The sequence below is a fragment of the Nannobrachium achirus genome, assembly GCF_963921795.1.
Source record: "Nannobrachium achirus genome assembly, chromosome: 18".
NCBI lineage: Eukaryota > Metazoa > Chordata > Actinopteri > Myctophiformes > Myctophidae > Nannobrachium > Nannobrachium achirus.
Genome location: NC_137825.1, coordinates 24,460,439 through 24,481,299, shown reverse-complemented (window position 1 = coordinate 24,481,299; position 20,861 = coordinate 24,460,439). Strand labels below are relative to the sequence as shown.

Below are 20,861 nucleotides of genomic sequence, written 5' to 3'. Positions count from 1 at the left end.
CACTTCAGCCCTATACATTCAGGCTTTTGAAAATAGCCAATCTACAAGCTCACAATGCATCAATATACAGTAAGCTCATATTTCTACTTCTCAATCTCACTCCAGTATTCTACATGCATGTAAGATGTATATGAAGTAAAAAAAAAAAGAAAAAAAAGAAGAAGAATCCTCATCATATTATCAATAATTGGAATGTTGGAATATTTAGGTTTTTATTGGAATAATTATAAATAGGAACAAACAATAAATAAATAAAAACATGGACGGTCTCACCCAGAAATATCCTTTTTTTATGCCTCAGGAAAGACATTAAATGGCCGAAATGTCTGTACCTTTTACGAGGCAACAAAAGATGGACCACACACACACACACACACACACACACTCTCACCCCCTTCCAAGGGTTCAAAGGTCAGGACTCAGGAAACAGGATATCACCCAGGGCGGGCGCTGGGTGAGAGAGGATATGAGCCGTCTGTGAACCACTGACCTGCTTGATGAATTTAATATCTCTGTAGCTGTCCTCCGTGAAGTTATATCCGTCGGTCAGCAGCGTGAGGATGTACGTGCCGGAGAAGCAGTACTCGGCCAGATACTTCACTTTTACCTTTGGGTGCTCCGCCTTTATCTGTAAAGAACAAACACAGATCACATTAACTCATTTACTGCCACAATTAAAAAATCGACTTCCCGGGTTGGACGCCGCGACTTTCGTACCTTTTAACGTGGTCGCGTGCATGTGTAACAGATAATGTGATTCCACTTGCAATACCTGTATTACGGTAGTTCACCTGAGACCGCCCCCCCATGTGTCCCTGCAGACTTGGGGAGCAAACCCTGTTCCCTCTTCCCAGTCTGTTATGGAGGAGACACATGGTAGGTTGATAAATCTGAGCCCCTGTTATTTAGCGTGATAAAAGCTATTTTCAATGTCTGTAAAGGTAGTGCCTTATAATAATGCAATTGTACATTGATATGTTTAGGCCTATGTCACTGCACACGCACTGATTTGTATATTATTTTTCTTGTTTAGCTTTGTTTTCTGAAGTTGTGAAGCTGCGCTGGTCCTGACTTTGCCTATACAGTATTTCCTCATTGCCAGGTACATGTAAATGTGTTACTATTGTTACCTCGTATCAGAATCCCCTCCCAGTCTGTTATTGTGAAGACACATGCTTTGTTTTGTGAAGTTGTAAAGCTGCGCTGGTCCTAACTGTGCCTATATTTCCTCATTGCCAGTGACCGTCAATAAATGGCTGCTGCCAAGCCAAGAGTTCACATTGCTACACAAACACAAAAAAGTGAATCCGGGCTGCCGTTCTCCAGTTAGCCTCAGCAGTGTTTACAAGGTAAGCAAACAGTCAGAAACAGAGAAACGGCTTCTTCCGGCCTAAAATAGGATTTTAATTTTTATTTGTATCTCTGGACCGCAATCTACACGGAAAAATACGAATTGACCTGGGGGTCCCCACTCCCCGGACCCCACGTTGAGAACCACTAATACAGTATAGATGTGTGTCTGTGTGTCGTGTTGTGTAATAAAACATGGTCCAACCTGGTCCCAAGGCGTAGCACAGTAGTGCGCCAGCGCCTTCTTGACGGTGTCCAGAGGGACAGAGGTATCGGTCAGGTTGAGGAAGTTCATCACAAAGTAGTAGGCGGAGAAGGCCTGCAAGCCAGGAGAGATGGGCAGACGGAGTCAAGTCAAGCATTTTCTATTTACGGGAGTCTCTCTACATTCCGACATGTGGCCACTCCGAAATTGACTTCTTATTGTCGGAGTGGCGACACTCCCATAGGGGTTACGTTTAGGGTTAGAGATAGGGTTAGTGTCGGAATGGAGACATGTCGGAAAGGAGACATGTCGGAGTGGCGGGATGCACCCTCTATTTACGGAGCACGTTCAACAAAACAACAACCAAAATGCTGCTCAGTGTACAAACATCACAAAATACTGCAGAGAGAGAGAGCTGTCACAGTCACAGAGTTTTCCCGTCTTTTATTTCTGTTATGTTCACATTCTAGTTTTCATGGTTCTATGCATGTTCTTTCCCCAGCTGTAGCTCATTGTAATCAGCCCCCATGTGTATATTAGTCTTTGTTCCCCAGTCGGTCTTTGTTGGGTCATTGTTTGGTGTCGCATGTCAGTTTGTTTGTGATGATGTGTTCTGTTAGGTCACGGTCACAATCACACGCACTTTCTTTATACTTTTGAGGGAGGATTCTGTCAATGCATTTCAATGGGAATGGAGCGGTTTGCTGACATTTTTCCATCCCAATGAAATGCATTGGCAGAATCTACCCTCATAGGTAGAATAAGAGTGCGATATGGCCGCGCCCTTAACATGTATTAAAAACGCAACCATGGGTTTTCCAGCTGCTATTCGTTTCTCAACACTCCAATATATGACAGGAGCGACAGAAAAACACAGATCAGACAGTGCTAGTTAACATCCACGCAGGCAGCATTAACCCAGATAGGACTAAAGTTTCCAATGAGTGTATGGTGGTATTCAACGATGAAAGTCACAGTGTCATGTTTGATTCATGAGGCCATTAGCCAGGCCCACCGCCGGCCCACTCGGATGTTGGGTCGGTTCTCAAATAGCCGTTTGGCCAGGATACTGAGGGAATTACTAATGTTCCCATACCAATCTGGAAAACATGTTTCCGTATTTGCGTTTTTAACGCTCGGGCTCCATTCATTTTTAGCAGCAATAAGGGCCAGGACAGGGCCCATATTGTGACTGCAGGGGTTGAAAGTTCAAATTCCAGGAATGGTCTTGGGAAAATCTGGCTGGTGGGAATGGGGGTGGGGGTGGTGAACAAGCGGCACTGTCTGCTGCCTAAAATACAATTTATATGTGCACCACCAACGACACCCCCAGAATGTATGGTCGCTTAGAGCCGTGGTTCTCAACCTGTGGGTGGGGACCCCCAGGGGTGTTTTTTTGTTTGTTTGTTTTTTGGGGGGAGGGGGTCCCCAGGTGACAGTTAAGTGACATTTTAAGGAACCAATTAAGACCTTTTAATAAAAAAGAATTAAAAAAAAGAAATCAATGACCAAAAAATACTGCATCAAAGTTAATCAACAAACTGCACTATAGAAACTTAAGCCAAATCGTCAAATAATATAAGAAAGAGGCAAAAATGTATCTTCATTATAATGAAGATCGGCTATTTTCACAATATTTATCTGTGGGAACTAAACGTAATGCCTCAATTCCTACAGTTCCAAGATTGGGGGGTCCCCAGTTCAAATTATTTTGGGGGTCACGGCCCGAAAAGGTTGAGAACCACTGGCTCAGAGGCCGACAGTACAAGAGAAACGATCGATACATGCGTGTGACTGTGGATAAGAATAGGACTCACCCCATAAGGGCCGTTCAAAGGTGGCTGGAAGACGCCATTAAAGGAGCACTGACTGTAGCCGCACTTGGAGAAGTCGAAGACTTTCTTCAACGTTTCCTGGCACTTGGTGAAGTTTCCCGCTCCCGTGTGGGTGAATTGCGCGGGCGCCGCCTGGGGTTTCCGGGCCGACGTGCACGGGCTGTCGTAGACCCTGGAGTAATTCTTGGGCTCGCTGTAGCCAGGGTGGAAACAAGGGTCCGATACCGTGCTCGGACCTACCTGGGGGACAGGACAGGAGAACAGAACATAACTAGCAAGACGCCTCAGGGCGAGGTCGTGCCAATTCTTGGCCATCTGGCCAGTGATGTATATCCAGGGTTCCCACAGTCATGAAATTCCTGGAAATATTTTGAAATTTGAAAAATATTTTTCCAGTACTGGAAAAGTTTTGGAATTGATCAAGGGTCCTGGAAGGTCCTGGAAAAAATAGCTATGCATTGTCTTTGGTTATTGATTTCTCTCTGAAAATGACAAATTTACCATTGGCCAAATTGTCAAATATTAGAGACAAAAAATTGTGAAAATAGCCGATCTACATGCTCACAACGCCTCACGTTGCGAGGCGTTGTGAGCATGTAGATCGGCTATTTTCACAATAGAACCATGTTATACAAAATTCCCCAGTTCGAATATGGTTATTTCGGGGGTCACGGCCTGAAAAGGTTGAGAACCACTGGCATACACTACCTGTCTTTGGGCATTGCGCATAGGAGTAAGCGACTTGTTAAGGAGCTGAATTATTGTTATATAGTCCTGGAAATTGGGTTAAATATTCTGGAAAAGTTTTGGAAAAGTTTTGGAAATTAATTGGTAAAAATGGGTGGGAACCCTGTATATCGGACCAGTTACCCCTTATAAAGAGACCCTGCATGATAGTCAACAATGTGATGTCAGAACATGCCCATATATGGACATTACCAAATATGGGCATTCCAAGATATGCGCTTAATATTGATGACATCGGGACAGGGATCTCCATATATGGGCATAAAACAGACAAGGACGTAATTAATTTGCAAGTGTGACTCGTGATGACATCAGCGATCTCCATATACTGTATGGGCATAAAAGGGACATCAAGCCAGGGCGTGATGTCAGAGCGGCAAACCCATTCTGTTAAGAGTGGTTCCCCTGACATCACAGTGACATCAGAGCATGATGTCAGAGCGACGAACCCATAGAACCACAGACAACAAGCGTGACAGAGATATGTGGACAAGATGTGCCGGTTTTCAGTGTAACTATGGCTACCCGTATGACGTGAGAGGTGGAGGTTGTGATATTTGTGGAGATAAGCGACCAACGGTCGCTTATCTCCCGATTAGGGAGTCTTACTGGTAGTATACTTGCGACCTGTGGTCGCAATCAACTGTTGGGGGTTGGGGGTTTTGATGGTCATTCTGGACATTTTCTGTTCTTAACTTGTGTTTATTGTTTTTGCCCACCTCCTTATTACCCACCACACCTCCTTATTACCCACCACACCTGTGCCTTATCCTTGATTGCCATTGCCGGGTTTGATTGCCTGTGTATTTTAACCCTGCCCTTTCCTCATAGTTTAGTGCTTAGTCTTAGTGTGTGAATTCAGAGTTTGGCCCCTGTTCCCTCGTGCCTTTCAAGAAGTCCTTTTTTATTTCGCTTTTTGTGGTTCTTGTGAATTGAGGATTTTGAGACATTAAGCCTTCAAAATAACTGTTTGAGTGTTTGTAATTAGTTTTTGTGACTTCAATGAATGAACCTTTGGCTTTTCTCCTTCATTTCAGCAAATTAGCGACATGCAGAGAATGTTAGAGAGGCAGGGACTGACATTTCTAAAAGAGCACTTTCTGTGAAAATATTGAAAATAGACGACCTCCAAGCTCACAACGAGCTTGAAGGTCGGCTATTTTCGGTGCTTTATACCAAACTGAACTAAGCATAATCAAGCCAATAGTGGAGATGTGGCATACAGCATGGATTTCGACACTGAGAGGGCAATTATATCAGCATATTGTAAGATACTGCAGCGAAGTTCAGGAGAGTTTGGACAAGGCAATCTCTTGAATGCTGCATCAGGTATGGCATGGAAAGGGAGCATTTGCGTTTCCTTCACTATGGTGGAAACACTGCATTCATGGCCTGGAGAGGGCACTTTTTACAGACTTGTAAAAGGGCAGGGACTCAGGCCCCCTTCGATGTCTACATGTCCCTGAGAACACTTTGGGTAGTCTTTTCCCCTCAGCCTGCCAGCGCTGAGTCCGGGTTCTTTACCCGGTCCTGACAGCACATAGGATTCAGCTTGGTGCTCGAGTTGAGTGCAGAAGTAGATCAAAGATCAGCTATGCTCTTGGGGACATTGGGGGAAAAGACTGCAGCACCAAAAGTGTATGTCCCAGGTGAGGTGCTAAAAGACTACAGCGTCTTTTAGCGCTTTTAGTGATATTCTTTGGTTAAAAAAAATGAAACATTTTGAAGTTTAAGCTCCAGTAATAATTGCTATAGACTGGATGAAATTGGTATCCTGAAAATATATATTCTTTTGTCTACCTAAGAGCTGGAGAGACCCTTGTTAATGAACAAACACTCTAGTCTATAGCAATTATTGCTATGGGAATATAGGGAAATGCAACAAACAAAAAGTATCACATACAGCTCCCTTAAATTTTAATGAAATGAATGGTTAATTGTATTCATATTCCTCCTCCTGACCTTTCTTGAGCGCTTGGGTCCAAATTTCGTAAATTTCTGTAGACGCAGAAGAAAGGATTGTCTAATTTATGCATCAACGTACGATGAGTGCAGATCCATAAGCTCACCACGTGTCATATCTGCGACACACTGTGAGCTTGTAGATCGACTATTTTCGGCATTGAGTCTGTACCTGGGTCTGGTGCGACAGCGCTAGCAGGAGCACCTGGTCTTTGCCGTAGCAGAGGAAGCTGTGGGTGTACAGGACGTAGTCGTTGCCGTACAGGCGGAAGTTCACAGAGTTGTTGGGCGACTCGCTGCCGTCGTAGTTTTCGGGTACGAAGCTGATCTGGGTGGAGGCTCCGCCCAGGTCCAGAGCACCGGTGGTCTTTAAGCCCTGCGATGAAGACCAAAGGAACAAGAAGGTTCAAGCTTCAATCGGTCAATCAGTCAATAGGGCTGATTATGACATTTTATATGATGATTACTTGTCACTTTAATAATAACGATTTCATTGTGTTTTTGACAATTACATTTCTGTTTAGCTTGTAGGCTTTGAAGTTGCACATGGCAAATTACTGACATATTTGACAACAGGTGAGCCAGTAGGATACAAAGGCAGTGCCGCTGCCTTTAATCAACATGTTGTAATCACTCCACTGTACTGTAATTTTTCAGTTATATATTTTGGTTTTTACTGTATTCATATGTCGTTTTATATTGTGTTTGTTGTTGTGTGTCCTGAATGGGTGTTTCCTATTAAGGGAAAATATGTTTTCTCTCCTTTCTTTTTACTGAATTCAAAAGTCCTTTTACAATGCGTTTTCTATGCTTAATGTTTTATGTAAAGCCCAATTGCATTGCCTTGTTGAAATGTGCTAGCCTTGCCTTGCCTTGAAGGAAGGAATGTGTGTGCACGTGCCGCACACACATGCACACACACAAGAACGCCTGCAGAATCAGCAAACATATTCTCACACTGATAAGTGAACATGCACACATGCAGACACATACACACACACTATACATGCAAAAATGTATGCAAACCTGTAACACATGGACCTTTGGGCCGTTTTTACAGTGCTGACATTACGCAATATACAGTAAATGCATGTATAATCGCGCGCACACACGTGCGTGCACACACACACACGTGCGTGCACACACACGTGTTGCCAGATACCAAGAGAAACAAGCAACCAGGTCTATGAAAACAAGACCAAAAGAAGGTATAAACTAAACCTACTGTACATTCTACTTCTACAAGCTCACAACGCGTCGCATCAGTTGTCCTATTTAAAAATGTAAAATCGTTAACGAAATGGAATTTGGAATACTTGTGAAACATCTTAACACCACACATCTTGGTGTCCCCTGCACACCATATCGTCGTTGTCGGGTGGAAAACCTGTATCTCCAAGTTTCAAATTTGTACGTTCTTTCGCAAAGTAAAGCCCTGCTTCCTCACACAAGGCCGTCGCGCAAAAGTAGTGAAAACAGCAGATCTACAAGCACACAACGCCTCGCGGTGCGAGGCGTTGTGTGCTTGTAGATCTGCTGTTTTCACTAGTTTAAATCATTTTTAAAATGATAAATGCAAAACGAACGGTTTTGGACATACATGGTTTTCATCCGACAACGAAGATATGTTCAGATGGGGGTCTGCAGACAAACACACACGTTCATTTGGGCAGACATGATGGCAACGGTGACACAGACCTGGTTGAGGCGTTCGTCCAGGTAGTTGACGGTGACCCAGCCGAAGGCGCCCTCCTCCTGGCCGCTGAGGATGCGAGCTCCCTGGTAGGAGAAGGGGAACGTTTGCAAGGCCCCCGTCACCGCCGAGAACACCTCCTGGGACGCTGAGGCGTTCTCCATGCTGCGCACGCACACACACACACACACACACACACACACACACACACACACACACACACACACACACACACACACACACACACACACACACACACACACACACACACACACACACACACACACACACACACACACACACACACACACACACACACACACACACACACACACACACACACACACACACACACACACACACACGTGTTACTGTACTTGTAAGATGAAAATTCATTCATCATAAACCTTTACAAATGTTTTGCAATTTTTAACCCCAAAAACCTAAACTTTAGGGCCTAAAGTCTTTAAACCTAGAGATTATAGCCTAATTGCACGCCATTGTCGTGCAACCCAAAATAGCAGATCTGCAATCTGACCTTATAAATCAGCTATTTTTTTAGTATGACCATAAACCAAAAATTCCACGAGGACGAGGAACATCTACACACACATACGTACGCATACACACGTGCACGCAGCACTCAAATTATATTTATTCCCGTATACAAATCAATGTGCTCAGAGCCATGAATTATAAAGTGGCAGCTGCTGCACGAAGGAGCTGCCAGTAATACATGCACTGACTTGGCAGTGAAGCTCAAGTACAAATGTAACCAAGGCTAGACAGTATATAGTGAGAGAACCTCTATGAATTGAGTACAAAAGGACCCCAATGTAAACGAGCCACAGTGCTTTCTTGGTTTAAATCCTATTAGTAGACCTTGTATCTGAACTGTACCGTCTTGTGCTTTTCCAATGCGAACTGCTAATAAAGTATTCAATCAATCAATCAAAGTGTATCGTCACTATAGGCCTGTCACAATTATTAATCGCCTAATCGCAATTATTTGAGATAACCACAATTATTTTTGCATAATTGTTTCCATGTAGCCTAGATTTCTTTTCAAACATTTTCCAAAAATAGCAGAAATAGAAGATCTAAAAGCTTACAACACGTCACTTGAAAGTATGACATATTGAATATGTCAGTAATCTATTTGTATATTGAAGTAATTTGTCACATCTGCCCTGTGCAATTTGTGATTATGAAGCTTAAAATCCAAAAGCCACAAATAAATACATTTTGTATTCATATGTTCCAATGTTCAAGGCTAAAAACACAATGAAATTGTTAATCGCAATTATTTGTGTGACAGTTAATCGTCAACTTGTTAGCGAATTTGTAAATTGTCGGATGTCCATAACCGTTACTTTACTGAAAAAATAAAAATAAAATAACCTGTTTTCTTAGTCACAAGCTCTTGATAATAATGAATGTTAAAAACACACAGAGAGACAAGTTTTGGGCACGTCATTATTGGAGTGGGGTTTCAGAACTTTCAGCACATAGCAGAAGTAGTAAAAGCTCACAAGATGCGTTGTGAACCTGCGGATGTCATCGTCATTGCCACTACTCGTATGGCAGTGGCTTGCAAGCCACTGCCATACGATAAAGTAATTTGTTTATGAAAAAGAAAGAAAATATACTGTCTTGAGTCTCTTGACAGTGACGGTACACATTTATATCACACTAAGCTATAGTGCTTATATGATGACACAGTTAACATTGCCTTCATGTCCATTATGAGGGACTGGGAATGTAAACATCGTTACAGAGTTTACATTACCAGGATGATGGAAATGACCGTTAAACTCATCTTTGCTGTGCTTTTGCCTGTGTTAAATATGATATGGATGGATGGTATGTTAATATCTTATCCTGTGTGCACAAAGGAGAACATTCCATTCTATTGCAGCTTTACCGTGCAGTAAGGTAAAAAGACATGACTATGCCTATATATGGTATTAGGCTAGAGCAGGGGGTTCCCAACAAAGCCAAGGAGTATAATTGAGGTTTAAAACGTGATTTAAACACAGGCAAAGTTTGAGACATTCTAACAGGGGGTGGAAGTTCACTCCACAGATTGATAATCATCATTATCTGGCCTGTTTAGTATCTGTACTAACATGCTGGTAGATATTGAGCCTCTCCAGGGTGTCAAGATGTGCTCGTCATGATTTAGAGTTGTTCCGATACCGATACCAGTATAATAATAATAATCCCCCCGAGGGGAAATTTGTCTTCACAAGTCTGTTCAACCCAAAAAAAAACAACACAAAACCATATAACACAAAACATCACAAGACAGATCATCAGGTCCCCAATATTCACAGAAAACCATCCTAGCGACGGGGGCGCTTGCTTAGCATATTGTTTAGTGCAGCGATGGCTGAGGGTATTGAAAAAACTGACGATAAAATGCTGGTCTACGCCATTCCAATAACAAGTAATTTATCACCTGATAAATTGATTTAAAACCCTATTTCGGCACCCAGCTTGGTAATCCCGCTGCTGCCACTACTTTTCCAAAAAATGCGTCGGAGGCGTGCCGTCTCAAGCAAACTTGAGCCACGAGAGGCACCACCAAGCCAGCTAAAGCGAGCATGTTGCTGTGCCGAACGTTGCGCAGTACGCTTGAGGTGACTCAGCACCGTCCGAGTTATGTTCCGATAGGGACAGAATTGTAAATCCTCATCCCCCCTACCCGCGAGCAGTCCAACTGAACATAGCGGAGCACTCCCAACCCTGTCTCAGCCAATCGCGCCGCCTCCTATGAACACAATCCTCGTGTACAGTGTGCCCCTGTTTTGACTGTTTCCCACTGAGTGTGCCTGAGTCCAGGCGTTTTGGGCAGTATTTTGATGTAATCGTGCACTTTATGAAAGAAGCATGAAATTTGGCACACAGTTAGAACATGCCATATGGAACATTTTTGGCTATAGGGGCATCGCAGATTTGTCTTGGGAAACTTGTGAGAGCCAATTAAAGTTGGGCTCTCATAGACTTTACTATAGAGTAAAATAATACAAAAAATACATATGCTTTAGTAGCATGTAAGGGGTCAAACTAGGTGTTTTGGGGGATTCTGAATCCAATGCAAACATTTGTTTTGCAGGAAAAACATTCCTTGGGCTAAAACGGACCCCATAAATCTATGGTTTAGTTTTCAAAGTTTAGTGGCGGCCGTTTCTCGGAAAGGAATGTTTTTCGTGCAAAACAAATGCTTGCATTGGATTCAGAATCCCGAATAACACCTAGTTTGACCCCTCACATGCTACTTTATTTTTTGTATTTATTTGACTCTATAGTAAAGTCTATGAGAACAACTTTGATTGGCTCCCACAAGTTTCCCAAGACAAATCTGTGATGCCCCTATAGCCAAAAATGTTCCATATGGCATGTTCTAACTGTGTGCCAAATTTCATGCTTCTTTCATAAAGTGCACGATGTTTGCCTGAAACGCTCGGACTATCTGCCCCTCCTGCCCTGCTCCTATTTCCCCTAAGCCAATCTCCTGCCCCCTCTCCTTGAGGCCAAGACTTGATTGCCCTGAGCGCCGTCACCTGTGAAGACCAGCTGAGCCTGTTTGGGTGACAAGCCCCTGAGACTATAAAGACTGCTCTTGTAAAAGTTCAGTGCTGCTGGGTCATAAGTGTCAGGTTATTTTTTGCCAGTGTTTGAGGTCTGTTTTGTGCTAGTTACTAGAGTGCTTGTGCAAGTCATGTTATGAGTGTACTCCATGGGTGTGTGGGTAATCTGTATTGTTATAATCTGTATCGTTTATAGTCAAGTCAAGTGATCCTCATCGCATTGTTTGAGTTCCTGCACTTGGGTCCTAACATGAGATCCTGACAGTGCTCTCTACAATGCTTGCAAACAGGAAACCAGATTATGTATTCATCTAGAATCTAGATGAATACATAATCTGGTTTTCTTGGATGAATCTAGATTCATCTCACCACAGTGTCTGTGACAAATACTAGAAGCGAACTGTGGAAATTCCACCACACCATAGTTAAAGCTACTCTACTTGCGTGGAGGAAACCGTGCAAGGCACCAATCTGCTACTCAGAACTAAGCCATTGGAGGGTTAAGTATCTTATCTTGCGCAACCTTCAAGGACCGCCACGTTAACAAAATGCATACATGTATGTACAGTGGGCATCATGTATGTTTATGTGTATCTCGTGTGTGTGTGTGTGCGCGTGCATGCATGTGTGCAAGGTGCACAATATGCATGGTACCGTACTTGAGTAGCCTCATGCCAGCGGTAGCTCCCAGGTAGAGGGGGGTCTCCTGGTGTCTGCTGCCCGGCACCAGATGCACTGCCTCCTCCATGCAGACTGTCAGAGACTGGCCCGCCTCCCACGGTGATGATGCATAGCTGGAGATACCTGGACCTGCAGGGAAGTAGAGGAACCACATTAGTGGGTCCACATTTACTGTATGGGCGTGGTCCCTTCAAGACTCAAAAGGGTGTTATCTCCAACTCATTCATACAGGTACCAGTGCTTATTATAAGCGACTTTGGGCTTGTTTTTCCTGGGAAGTTGCTTGTATATATTGGCAGTTGTGGGTTGCGTGGGTTCTTTTCGGGCTTGTTTCTCAAGTGTAGTTGCTTATTTGGGCTTGCTTCCTAAAAGTTATTTAAACCAGTTCAAACATTTTCATGTCAAGGACCTCCCAACTTCATTTGTGAACCCCCTTCCCCTATTTTTCGTCTGAAAATATGCTGTGCCAGGGACCCCTGCACCCGATTCGTGGTGTTAAAATGTTTCAAAAATATTCAAAATGTCACAGAACTCCGGTGTGCTCATGTGGCCAATAGTCCCTTCTTTTGTGCTTGTATAGACATGGTTGCTTATTTCTCTCACAACGTCATCTGTCAACAATGACAGGGACAAGCAGTGAAATGTTGGTGTGGAATGGTCCGCAATACAATAAACACCAAGATAATAACAGTGATAATACTGGATGTAAATGAAAAAATGTAAATAAGAATAAAGTTGGCAATAGTACAGGTAATACCACTTTAGCAGATAAAATACAAAGTTGGCATCAGCACAGGTAGAACCACTTAACAGCAATGGGAAATGTGCAGCATATTGGGGGGGGGGGGATGAGGGTGGCAAGAATTTAGTATCTGGATTTGTGGAGTGTGTTGTAAGATATGCACATAAATACAAGCTTATATGTACATTAGTGAAAGTAACAGTATGAGCAAAAATGACAAAGCGACACGTCAGTATAAAATAGGGCTTAAGTGATGAGGGAAGCAATGGTTGCATATTTGCCTACAACCATGAAGTAACTTATACCGTCGTAAAAATGTATCATAAAGCAATTACAAATCACAAATAAAGCCTTAATGGGTTATATATGGACCTGCTGCAGACACGCAGGAGGGGAAGGACATCTGGGGTCGGAAACGAAAGCGGCAAAAACGGAAGAATGCTAATGCTTCCTCTCTGCCACCTCGAGTTCTGCACCGTCGGCTAGACACTAGACGTCCCCGAATAAACTCCTGTGGATTTTGCCCAACGGCACTCAGCGTGAGACCAGACGAGAGTCCTGATTAGAGCCAGCACGCAATCGTCTGCATACTTTATTATACCATGCACTTCCCACTTAAAGCCCCAAATAACTTCATCATGGGCCGCCGCTGTTACAAAAGAGAAATTCACTTCTCAGCCAAATTAGCCCCGTTCCTGTGTTATTGCCCACGAAGACATGGTTGGTTCAAAGACTGTTCCAAAACCCTGTGGGGAGAGACGTGCTGGTTTTATCGTCAACACAGAAGTACCCTGTTGTGCGTGCGCGGTGCGAGTGTGTGTGTGTGTGTGTGTGTGTGTGTGTGTGTGTGTGTGTGTGTGTGTGTGTGTGTGTGTGTGTGTGTGTGTGCGCCACTTAACTCATTTAGTGCCCCTGAAATTAACGGATTATAAAGTCCACGATGCCACCTTCAGGCTGGCATCACCGACGTTATCTTATTTTGAAGGCCAGAAGTCCACCGCGCAATCACTTCCGGTCTGACGTCATCGGATCGTGCGCCGGAACCGATCCGTGTCCACGTGGAGTTGTGTAATGGCCGACCGGGAGCTTTTATAACTGTGTAACATAAGCGAGCAGCTGCCTCCATCCTAGCTTCTAAAGTGTAGTTTTGAGATAATGGACATTAAAGATGAGATCCCCCGTCCACCTCAATGTTATGGATGGGACTATTTTGTGCTCGTGGAGCCGTGATGATGCGAAATCAGCGACGGATTTCGTCTCCCGACCGCCGGCCATTCTTCTCGGTAATGTACTCGCCGTTACAGTAATAGATTACTTTTCCCGAGATATCTCGTGAATGGCACTACATATACTTGAGTACATTTCACGAGACATCTCGGGAATGGCACTAGATGAGTTAAAGGGCTTAACCTTTGTAAAGACGTAAATTCCACAAGGATTACGGCATGCGTTTACAGTATGGATGCATGGCGCTTTGTTAGATAACCTAAACATTGTTCAGTCGTGATGCATACATAGGAGAGACTTCCCTCCCTTCTTCTGACGTAATGTGAAAAGTATTGCTGTGTTTCTATGGCTCCTGTAAAAATAAGTATGATAAATCTGCTTAATGTAAGTATTAGCTTGAGGGACGTGTATCAGTTCACTTCACTGAACTATGTGGGTGTCTGTGTATGTCCATCTACTTGTGTGTGTGTGTGTGTGTGTGTGTGTGTGTGTGTGTGTGTGTGTGTGTGTGTGTGTGTGTGTGTGTGTGTGTGTGTGACCATCGCACACATAAACGGTTGCAGTGCATACAAAAACGTATACATTACTCGCCATACATTGCTCGCCACGACCACATTGTCGACTTAGTGTCCGATGCAGTTAGAAAATGTTTGCCATCTAGTGCAGCAATGCATACACATTCCAGAGTGTTACCGGATTGGTTTGATTGTGCTTACGATGTCTTTGCTGGCATCCCAAACACACCGGATATTGTTTTTGTTGACCCCAGACACAGAGAGGTTCTGATTTCGGAGGTGGGTTGTGTTTTCGACCTGTACATGGAACAGGCTTTCCAAGATAAGCACTCTAAGTACCAACCGTTGCTTGAAATCATAACAGATCTTGGGTATAGATGTCGTTTCTCTATACTCATATTTGGAAGCCTGGGCCATGTACATAAATTGACCACGAGTGGTCTAGCAATCGCCGGCATGACAAAGAGCAAGGCCAAACAGCTGTCAAAATATTGCTCTGTTTCAGCAGTTATAGGCAGTTTGTCTGTGTGGAGAAGAAGGTGCTATATATATATCCATGAAGTGCCCATGAAATATCAAACCCGTTAATATTTGTTTCCCTGTAAATGAATTGTAATTTGTGGATTCAAATAAAGAATTAAAATGTATGTGTGTGTGTGTGTGTGTGTGTGTGTGTGTGTGTGTGTGTGTGTGTGTGTGTGTGTGTGTGTGTGTGTGTTTGGGCTAATATATCGGTGATTGCGTAATTCCACATAACACAGCACGTAATGTGTACCTTTGACTTTGCAGGAGTGGATCTGCTCGACGTGGCCTGTGTTGTTGTCCTTCTCCGCTGGCCACCGGTAGATATACATCGCAGTGTGGGAGGAACCGGCGTCCAGCACTATCCCATACTGTTAGGGAGGGTGGGGGGAGTAAGAGAGAGAGAGAGAGGGAGAGAGTGGAGGCAGTGTTTTTCACTTTACTGGAGTATTTACTTTTACTCCCACTACAACTATAGTTTAGATACTCGTTACTTTGTAGATATTGTTATCCACTTCAGCCCTATTTAAACGTTGGCTATTTGAAAATAGACGATCTAAGGGGCGCCCAGTGGCCTAGCGGTCCAGGCGCATACCACATACAGTGTAGGCCTTTGCTGTATGCATGTCACTCCCTGTGTCTCTCTCCCTTCCTGTTTCCTGTCTACCTACTGTACTATCGATAAAGGCACATTTTCTGCTTACTTTTGGTACTTTTACTTTGGATGCCAATACTTTTGTACATTTACTCAAGTAAATTCTGAACACCAGACTTTTACTTATATCAGAGTGTTTCTACACTGTGGGATTGGTACTTTCAAAACATGAGTACTTATTCCATCACTGAGTGGAGGGGAGAGAGAGAGAGAGAGAGAGAGAGAGAGAGAGACAGAGAGAGAGAGAGAGAGAGAGAGAGAGAGAGAGGCGGAGATACTATATTAACCGCTTTCGACCTGGGCTCCCCATTTCGGGCATGTCGTTAAAGCATAACATTTTCAAATTATTGTTTTGTCGAAAGACAGCGAAAATAGCTGATGTACAAAGCTTGTACATTGGCTACTGAAGAGCACCGCCGTAGTAGAAAATAGGGCTTAAGTGGTTCGGAGCCATCAATCAACTCATCTCGTCCTCCGTTCCACGGTTGGACGAAGATGAGCTTAGTCTGGAGTTTCTTTTTCCCCCTTTACTTCCTTATTGATTTGTAAACCTAAACACAATTAGAGTGAAGCCCGAGCTGCTGCTTGCCAACAACAAAATGACAAGCATTTTGTCGTCGAAAAATGCAACCTTCGGGTCAATTTCTGTGTTCCTTAAAACGCATTTAGGCCTTAACGCAAATCTGCGTCTCTTTAGATTTGAAGCACTTTAACCATTATTTTATGCTTTAACTAATGAAAAATAGCAGATATACAAGCTCACAGTTCTCTAAATGTCTTCTAAATCCTTCTTCTAAATCAGTGGTTCTCAAACTTTTTCCATGTCAAGGACTCCCAAAATTAGATGCATTTGGCCCATGAGGACGCCCATCTCAAAATGTGTTGTTCCAGGGACCCCCCAGAAGCAAATATTTGAGTTATAAATGTTCGCTTTTAAAAAGATATATTCAAAGACCTGCAAAAGAAATCACGATTTTTCAAAAATAGATCTACAAGCACGCAGTGCGCGCTGTGAGCTTGTATATCTGCTGTTGTTCATTATTTAAAGCATTAAATAATTCTAGGCTTAAAGACAAGGAAAACATTTTTTTCTAAGTTTTAAAGAAAGAGATACCAATACTTTTTTTTACAAATACATTGTAAAATATCAATGTTATATCATCATTAAAATCGTAGTGATAAGACAATTATTTGGGGGTCCACTTGCGGGCCCACAGATCGGGAATCGCCGTTTTAGCCACTTTAAAACCCCAGCATCCGTATTGTGGGGGGAAACCTTAGCAAAAAATAGCAGATCCATTGTGAACTTGTAGATCGGCTATATTTAAGGTAGAGTGAAAACATAAAGGGCACTAGTATAGAGCCCTGAGGGACTCCCTGTCAACCAAGTATAGTGTTTAAGTAGTTAAAGGACTAGGATGTTCAGTATCACTCTTGGTATGCTCCGACCTTATTTGGCAGTGGATTGGTGAAGAGCCACAGGTTATGGTCATGTTGACCAGTGCCCATATTTGGTCTGTTGCTCCTGCTAAAATTGCACAGGCTCTTATGCTCAACGAATGGGCTTGTTTGTTGTGGTAGTAGCACATGGCAACCAACACTGACTGTTCTTCTCTAACTCTTGACGAGCCGTGTGAGCTTGCAGATCTGCTATTTCACTCTTGGTATGCTCCGACCTTATTTGGCAGTGGATTGGTGAAGTGCCACAGGTTATGGTCATGTTGACCAGTGCCCATATTTGGTCTGTTGCTCCTGCTAAAATTGCACAGGCTCTTATGCTCAACGAATGGGCTTGTTTGTTGTGGTAGTAGCACATGGCAACCAACACTGACTGTTCTTCTCTAACTCTTGACGAGCCGTGTGAGCTTGTAGATCTGCTATTTCTTTGGCGCACGACATCGGCAGGCAACTTAGCCTAAATCCACACTTGCATACAGGGACGTGCAGAGAATGTTAGAGAGGCAGGGGATGAAAAGTCTAAAAGGGCCTTTTTGGTGAAAATATCAAAAATAGCAGACTTCCAAGCTTACAACGCGTCGGCTATTTTTGGTGCTTGATACCACACTGAACTAAGCATAATCAAATCAATACTGGAGATGAGGCGTATGGCATGGATTTCTACACAGAGCAGGCAATTCTTTCAACATAGGATGCTGCGTTCGAATTCAGGAGAGTTTAACAAGGTAATTATTCTCTTGAATGCTGCCTTCTGGTATGGCAGAAAGCGGGGCATTTGCATTTCTTTCACCATAGTAAAAACTGCATTCATGGTCTGGAGAGGGCACTTTTTAACAGCATGCTTGCATACATTAGTTGCTGTCGGTGGAAGATGAATCGACACAACTTCAGCGTACATTGCCTGTTATAATCTTTTTTTACCCTACCTTATACTTTTGGAGGAGGGGCTTGTTGTACAGTACCGCCACCGTCACCAAGGCGACAATCGCTATGACGCCGATCACAGTGATGAGGATGGTCACAGGGCTATGCCACGGGTTCTTGTCTTTCATCTCTGAAAGAAAGGGACAGAGAGGGGGCGGATGGAGAGATAGAGAGGGGGGGGGGGATGGAAACGGAAAGAGCGAGGGAGGGGGGCAGAGTGGGGGTGGGGGGAGGTTAAGAGACTTGCATCCAGATGTGGGTGATGTCACATTGTTTGTGTGTGTGTGTGTGTGTGTGTGTGTGTGTGTGTGTGTGTGTGTGTGTGTGTGTGTGTGTGTGTGTGTGTGTGTGTGTGTGTGTGTGTGTGTGTGTGTGTGTGTGTGTGTGTGTGTGTGTGTGTGTGTGTGCGTGCGTGCGTGCGTGCGTGCGTGCGTGCGTGCGTGCTGTGCACACAAGTGCATGTGCACAAGTCAAGTGTGCATGTGTGTGTGTATGAGAGAGAGAGAGAGAGAGAGGGAGAGAGAGACAGGCAAATAGTGAGAGTGAGGGAGAGAATAAGAAAGTGGCAGACAGAAACAGAGAGAGAGAGAGAGAGAGAGAGAGAGAGAGAGAGAGGGGGGGGACGGGAGAGAGAGAGGTAGGAAGAGACGGCAAAGACAGAATAAGAGGGTGGGGAGGGAGAGCAAGAGAGAATGAGAGACAGTGGGAGAGAGTGTGTGGGGTGCAGTGTTGTCGTGTTGTCCTTATGTTGTTATGTAAAACCACATACAGCTCCCCTCAAATCCCACTTCAAGCCTAGCTCCATTGATCCAGATTATGATAAATCTTTTCTTCCCGGTTAACTCATTGTTTGACAAGGCATTCCCTTCATTCCGTGCCAAATCAATTAGGTCATGGCTGGAAAAACGGTGCAATCTCCGTTTTGGAAACAGAACACGCTCCGATAACATTTTGCAGCCGCCCGCACGCTTTTTGCAAGAGCCCTCTTATTATCGACCACCTGGTTAGTGAAGTTGTTTATACACAACACACCAGCGACGGCGGAACATCGTCCTTAATTAAAACATGACTCTCTGAGGCTTGTTAAGTGGGTACCAGTACGCAGGGGCGTCACAATAAGGGGGGAAAGTGGGACTGAGTTACTAGGGCCCCAAGGTGGAGGGGCCTTAATTATTTTATACTTTAGCTATTGAAAAATAGCAGATATACAAGCTCACAGCTGCGTTGCGAGCTTGTAGACCTGCTATTTTTGAAAAGTCATGAAAGTCTTTGAATATATGTGTTTATAAGCAAATATTTGTAACTCAAATTTTGCCTCTGGGGGGGGGAGGGTCCCTGGAACTAAATATTTTGAGATGGGGGTCCGTGGCCAAATAAATTTAATTGTGGGGTCCTTCACATGAAAAAGTTTGAGCACCACTGACATAGAAACATGAAGGATTTGAAATATTCAAAGACTTTTTTCACGATTTTTCAAAACATTTTCAATAGTTAAAGCACAACATAATGCGTAATGATGCGTTCCCAGTCTAAATGGGTTAAACCCCCTCCTCCCCCTATGAAGAACATTCATGGGGGGCCCCGCAGTGAATCCTTGTACCGAGGGCCCAGAATTTGGTGTGACACCCCTGCTGCCAGTATGTGCGGCCTAAATGAAATCATTTTCATCCTTCACCCCGTCAAGCTGCGAAACCACATCCTGTTATAAGAACATAACATAGCTACGTTTAATCCTCATGTGTGTTTTTAGTCGGCGTGTCGGCCGATTAACCGTGTTTGACTTCCACTTCTTTCATAAGTGGACTATTCATTGCATTTCCATTGTTTACAAAATGGGATTCATAACAAGCCTAAAGACACACACGGAGGAGACGGGAGACAATGCCTCCCTGTATTGCCATGGTTTAGAAATAAAATAAAAACGGGTGTAACAGGTTGAGATTAACAAGAAACCGAATGACACAATCTCTGTTCCTTTCCCCCACGTGTGAGCATGCGCGCACACACACACACACACACACACGTGCAATGCACTCCAGGAAAACATGGACGAGAGAGTAGACAGCTGTCTAACACACACACGCACACACACGCGAACACACACACACACACACACACACAGGCACCTCATTGATCATTACCCGGGTAAGTAAACAGACTGTTCTGTACACAGACAATTGCAACTTGACATTGCACACGCACGCACGCACGCACGCACCTACTGACACATGCCTGACCTTACCTTAACCCCAACAGATACATGACTAAATTTAACTCTTACCCTAACCCAGTGGTTCCCAAAGGGGGGTCCGGGAAACCCAGGGGGGGGTCCCAAAATTTTCTGGGGGGTCCCCAGGTGGTTATTTGAATGTGCAACATTGTTTTCTCACCAACGTACAGTACATCAGTGTATACAGGCTGTCTGCACTTATGACTTTTAAGACCTTTTTAATACCAAATTTGCAAAATTGTCACGTAGTTTAGCATACCATGGATTTCACATGCCTTTTACTCTGTGATTGGTACTGTTGACAATGGAGTTGACCCTTGAACCTTACCCTAAACGACACATTCCTATAAACCTCAATCCTTTTCCATTTTACGAACCTGCAGTAAAAACAAACGGGTGGGACACTGATTTTGTGCCCATCCCAGTCAGATGGTTTTGACCGCATATATGTGTCCGCTAATGGGCTGATTCAAGCAGTCACACCCAGTCTGAGGGCAAACTAATTGCTCTCAGAGCCAGGTG

General features: G+C 43.8%; 1 protein-coding gene across 3 annotated transcripts in view; it reads right to left on the bottom strand.

The window, feature by feature from the left end:
• entpd1 (ectonucleoside triphosphate diphosphohydrolase 1) overlaps positions 1–20,861 on the bottom strand; it is a 57,169-nt gene that overhangs the window by 3,968 nt on the left and 32,340 nt on the right. For all 3 annotated transcript variants that reach the window (XM_080747134.1, XM_080747136.1, XM_080747135.1), the window contains exons 2-9: positions 18,112–18,239; positions 15,326–15,443; positions 12,045–12,195; positions 7,798–7,957; positions 6,272–6,475; positions 3,373–3,630; positions 1,556–1,669; positions 491–628 (exon numbers count right to left, since the gene is read on the bottom strand). In XM_080747134.1, the coding sequence (XP_080603260.1) occupies positions 491–628; positions 1,556–1,669; positions 3,373–3,630; positions 6,272–6,475; positions 7,798–7,957; positions 12,045–12,195; positions 15,326–15,443; positions 18,112–18,239 (1,271 nt within the window). The remainder of the gene's footprint in view (positions 1–490; positions 629–1,555; positions 1,670–3,372; positions 3,631–6,271; positions 6,476–7,797; positions 7,958–12,044; positions 12,196–15,325; positions 15,444–18,111; positions 18,240–20,861) is intronic.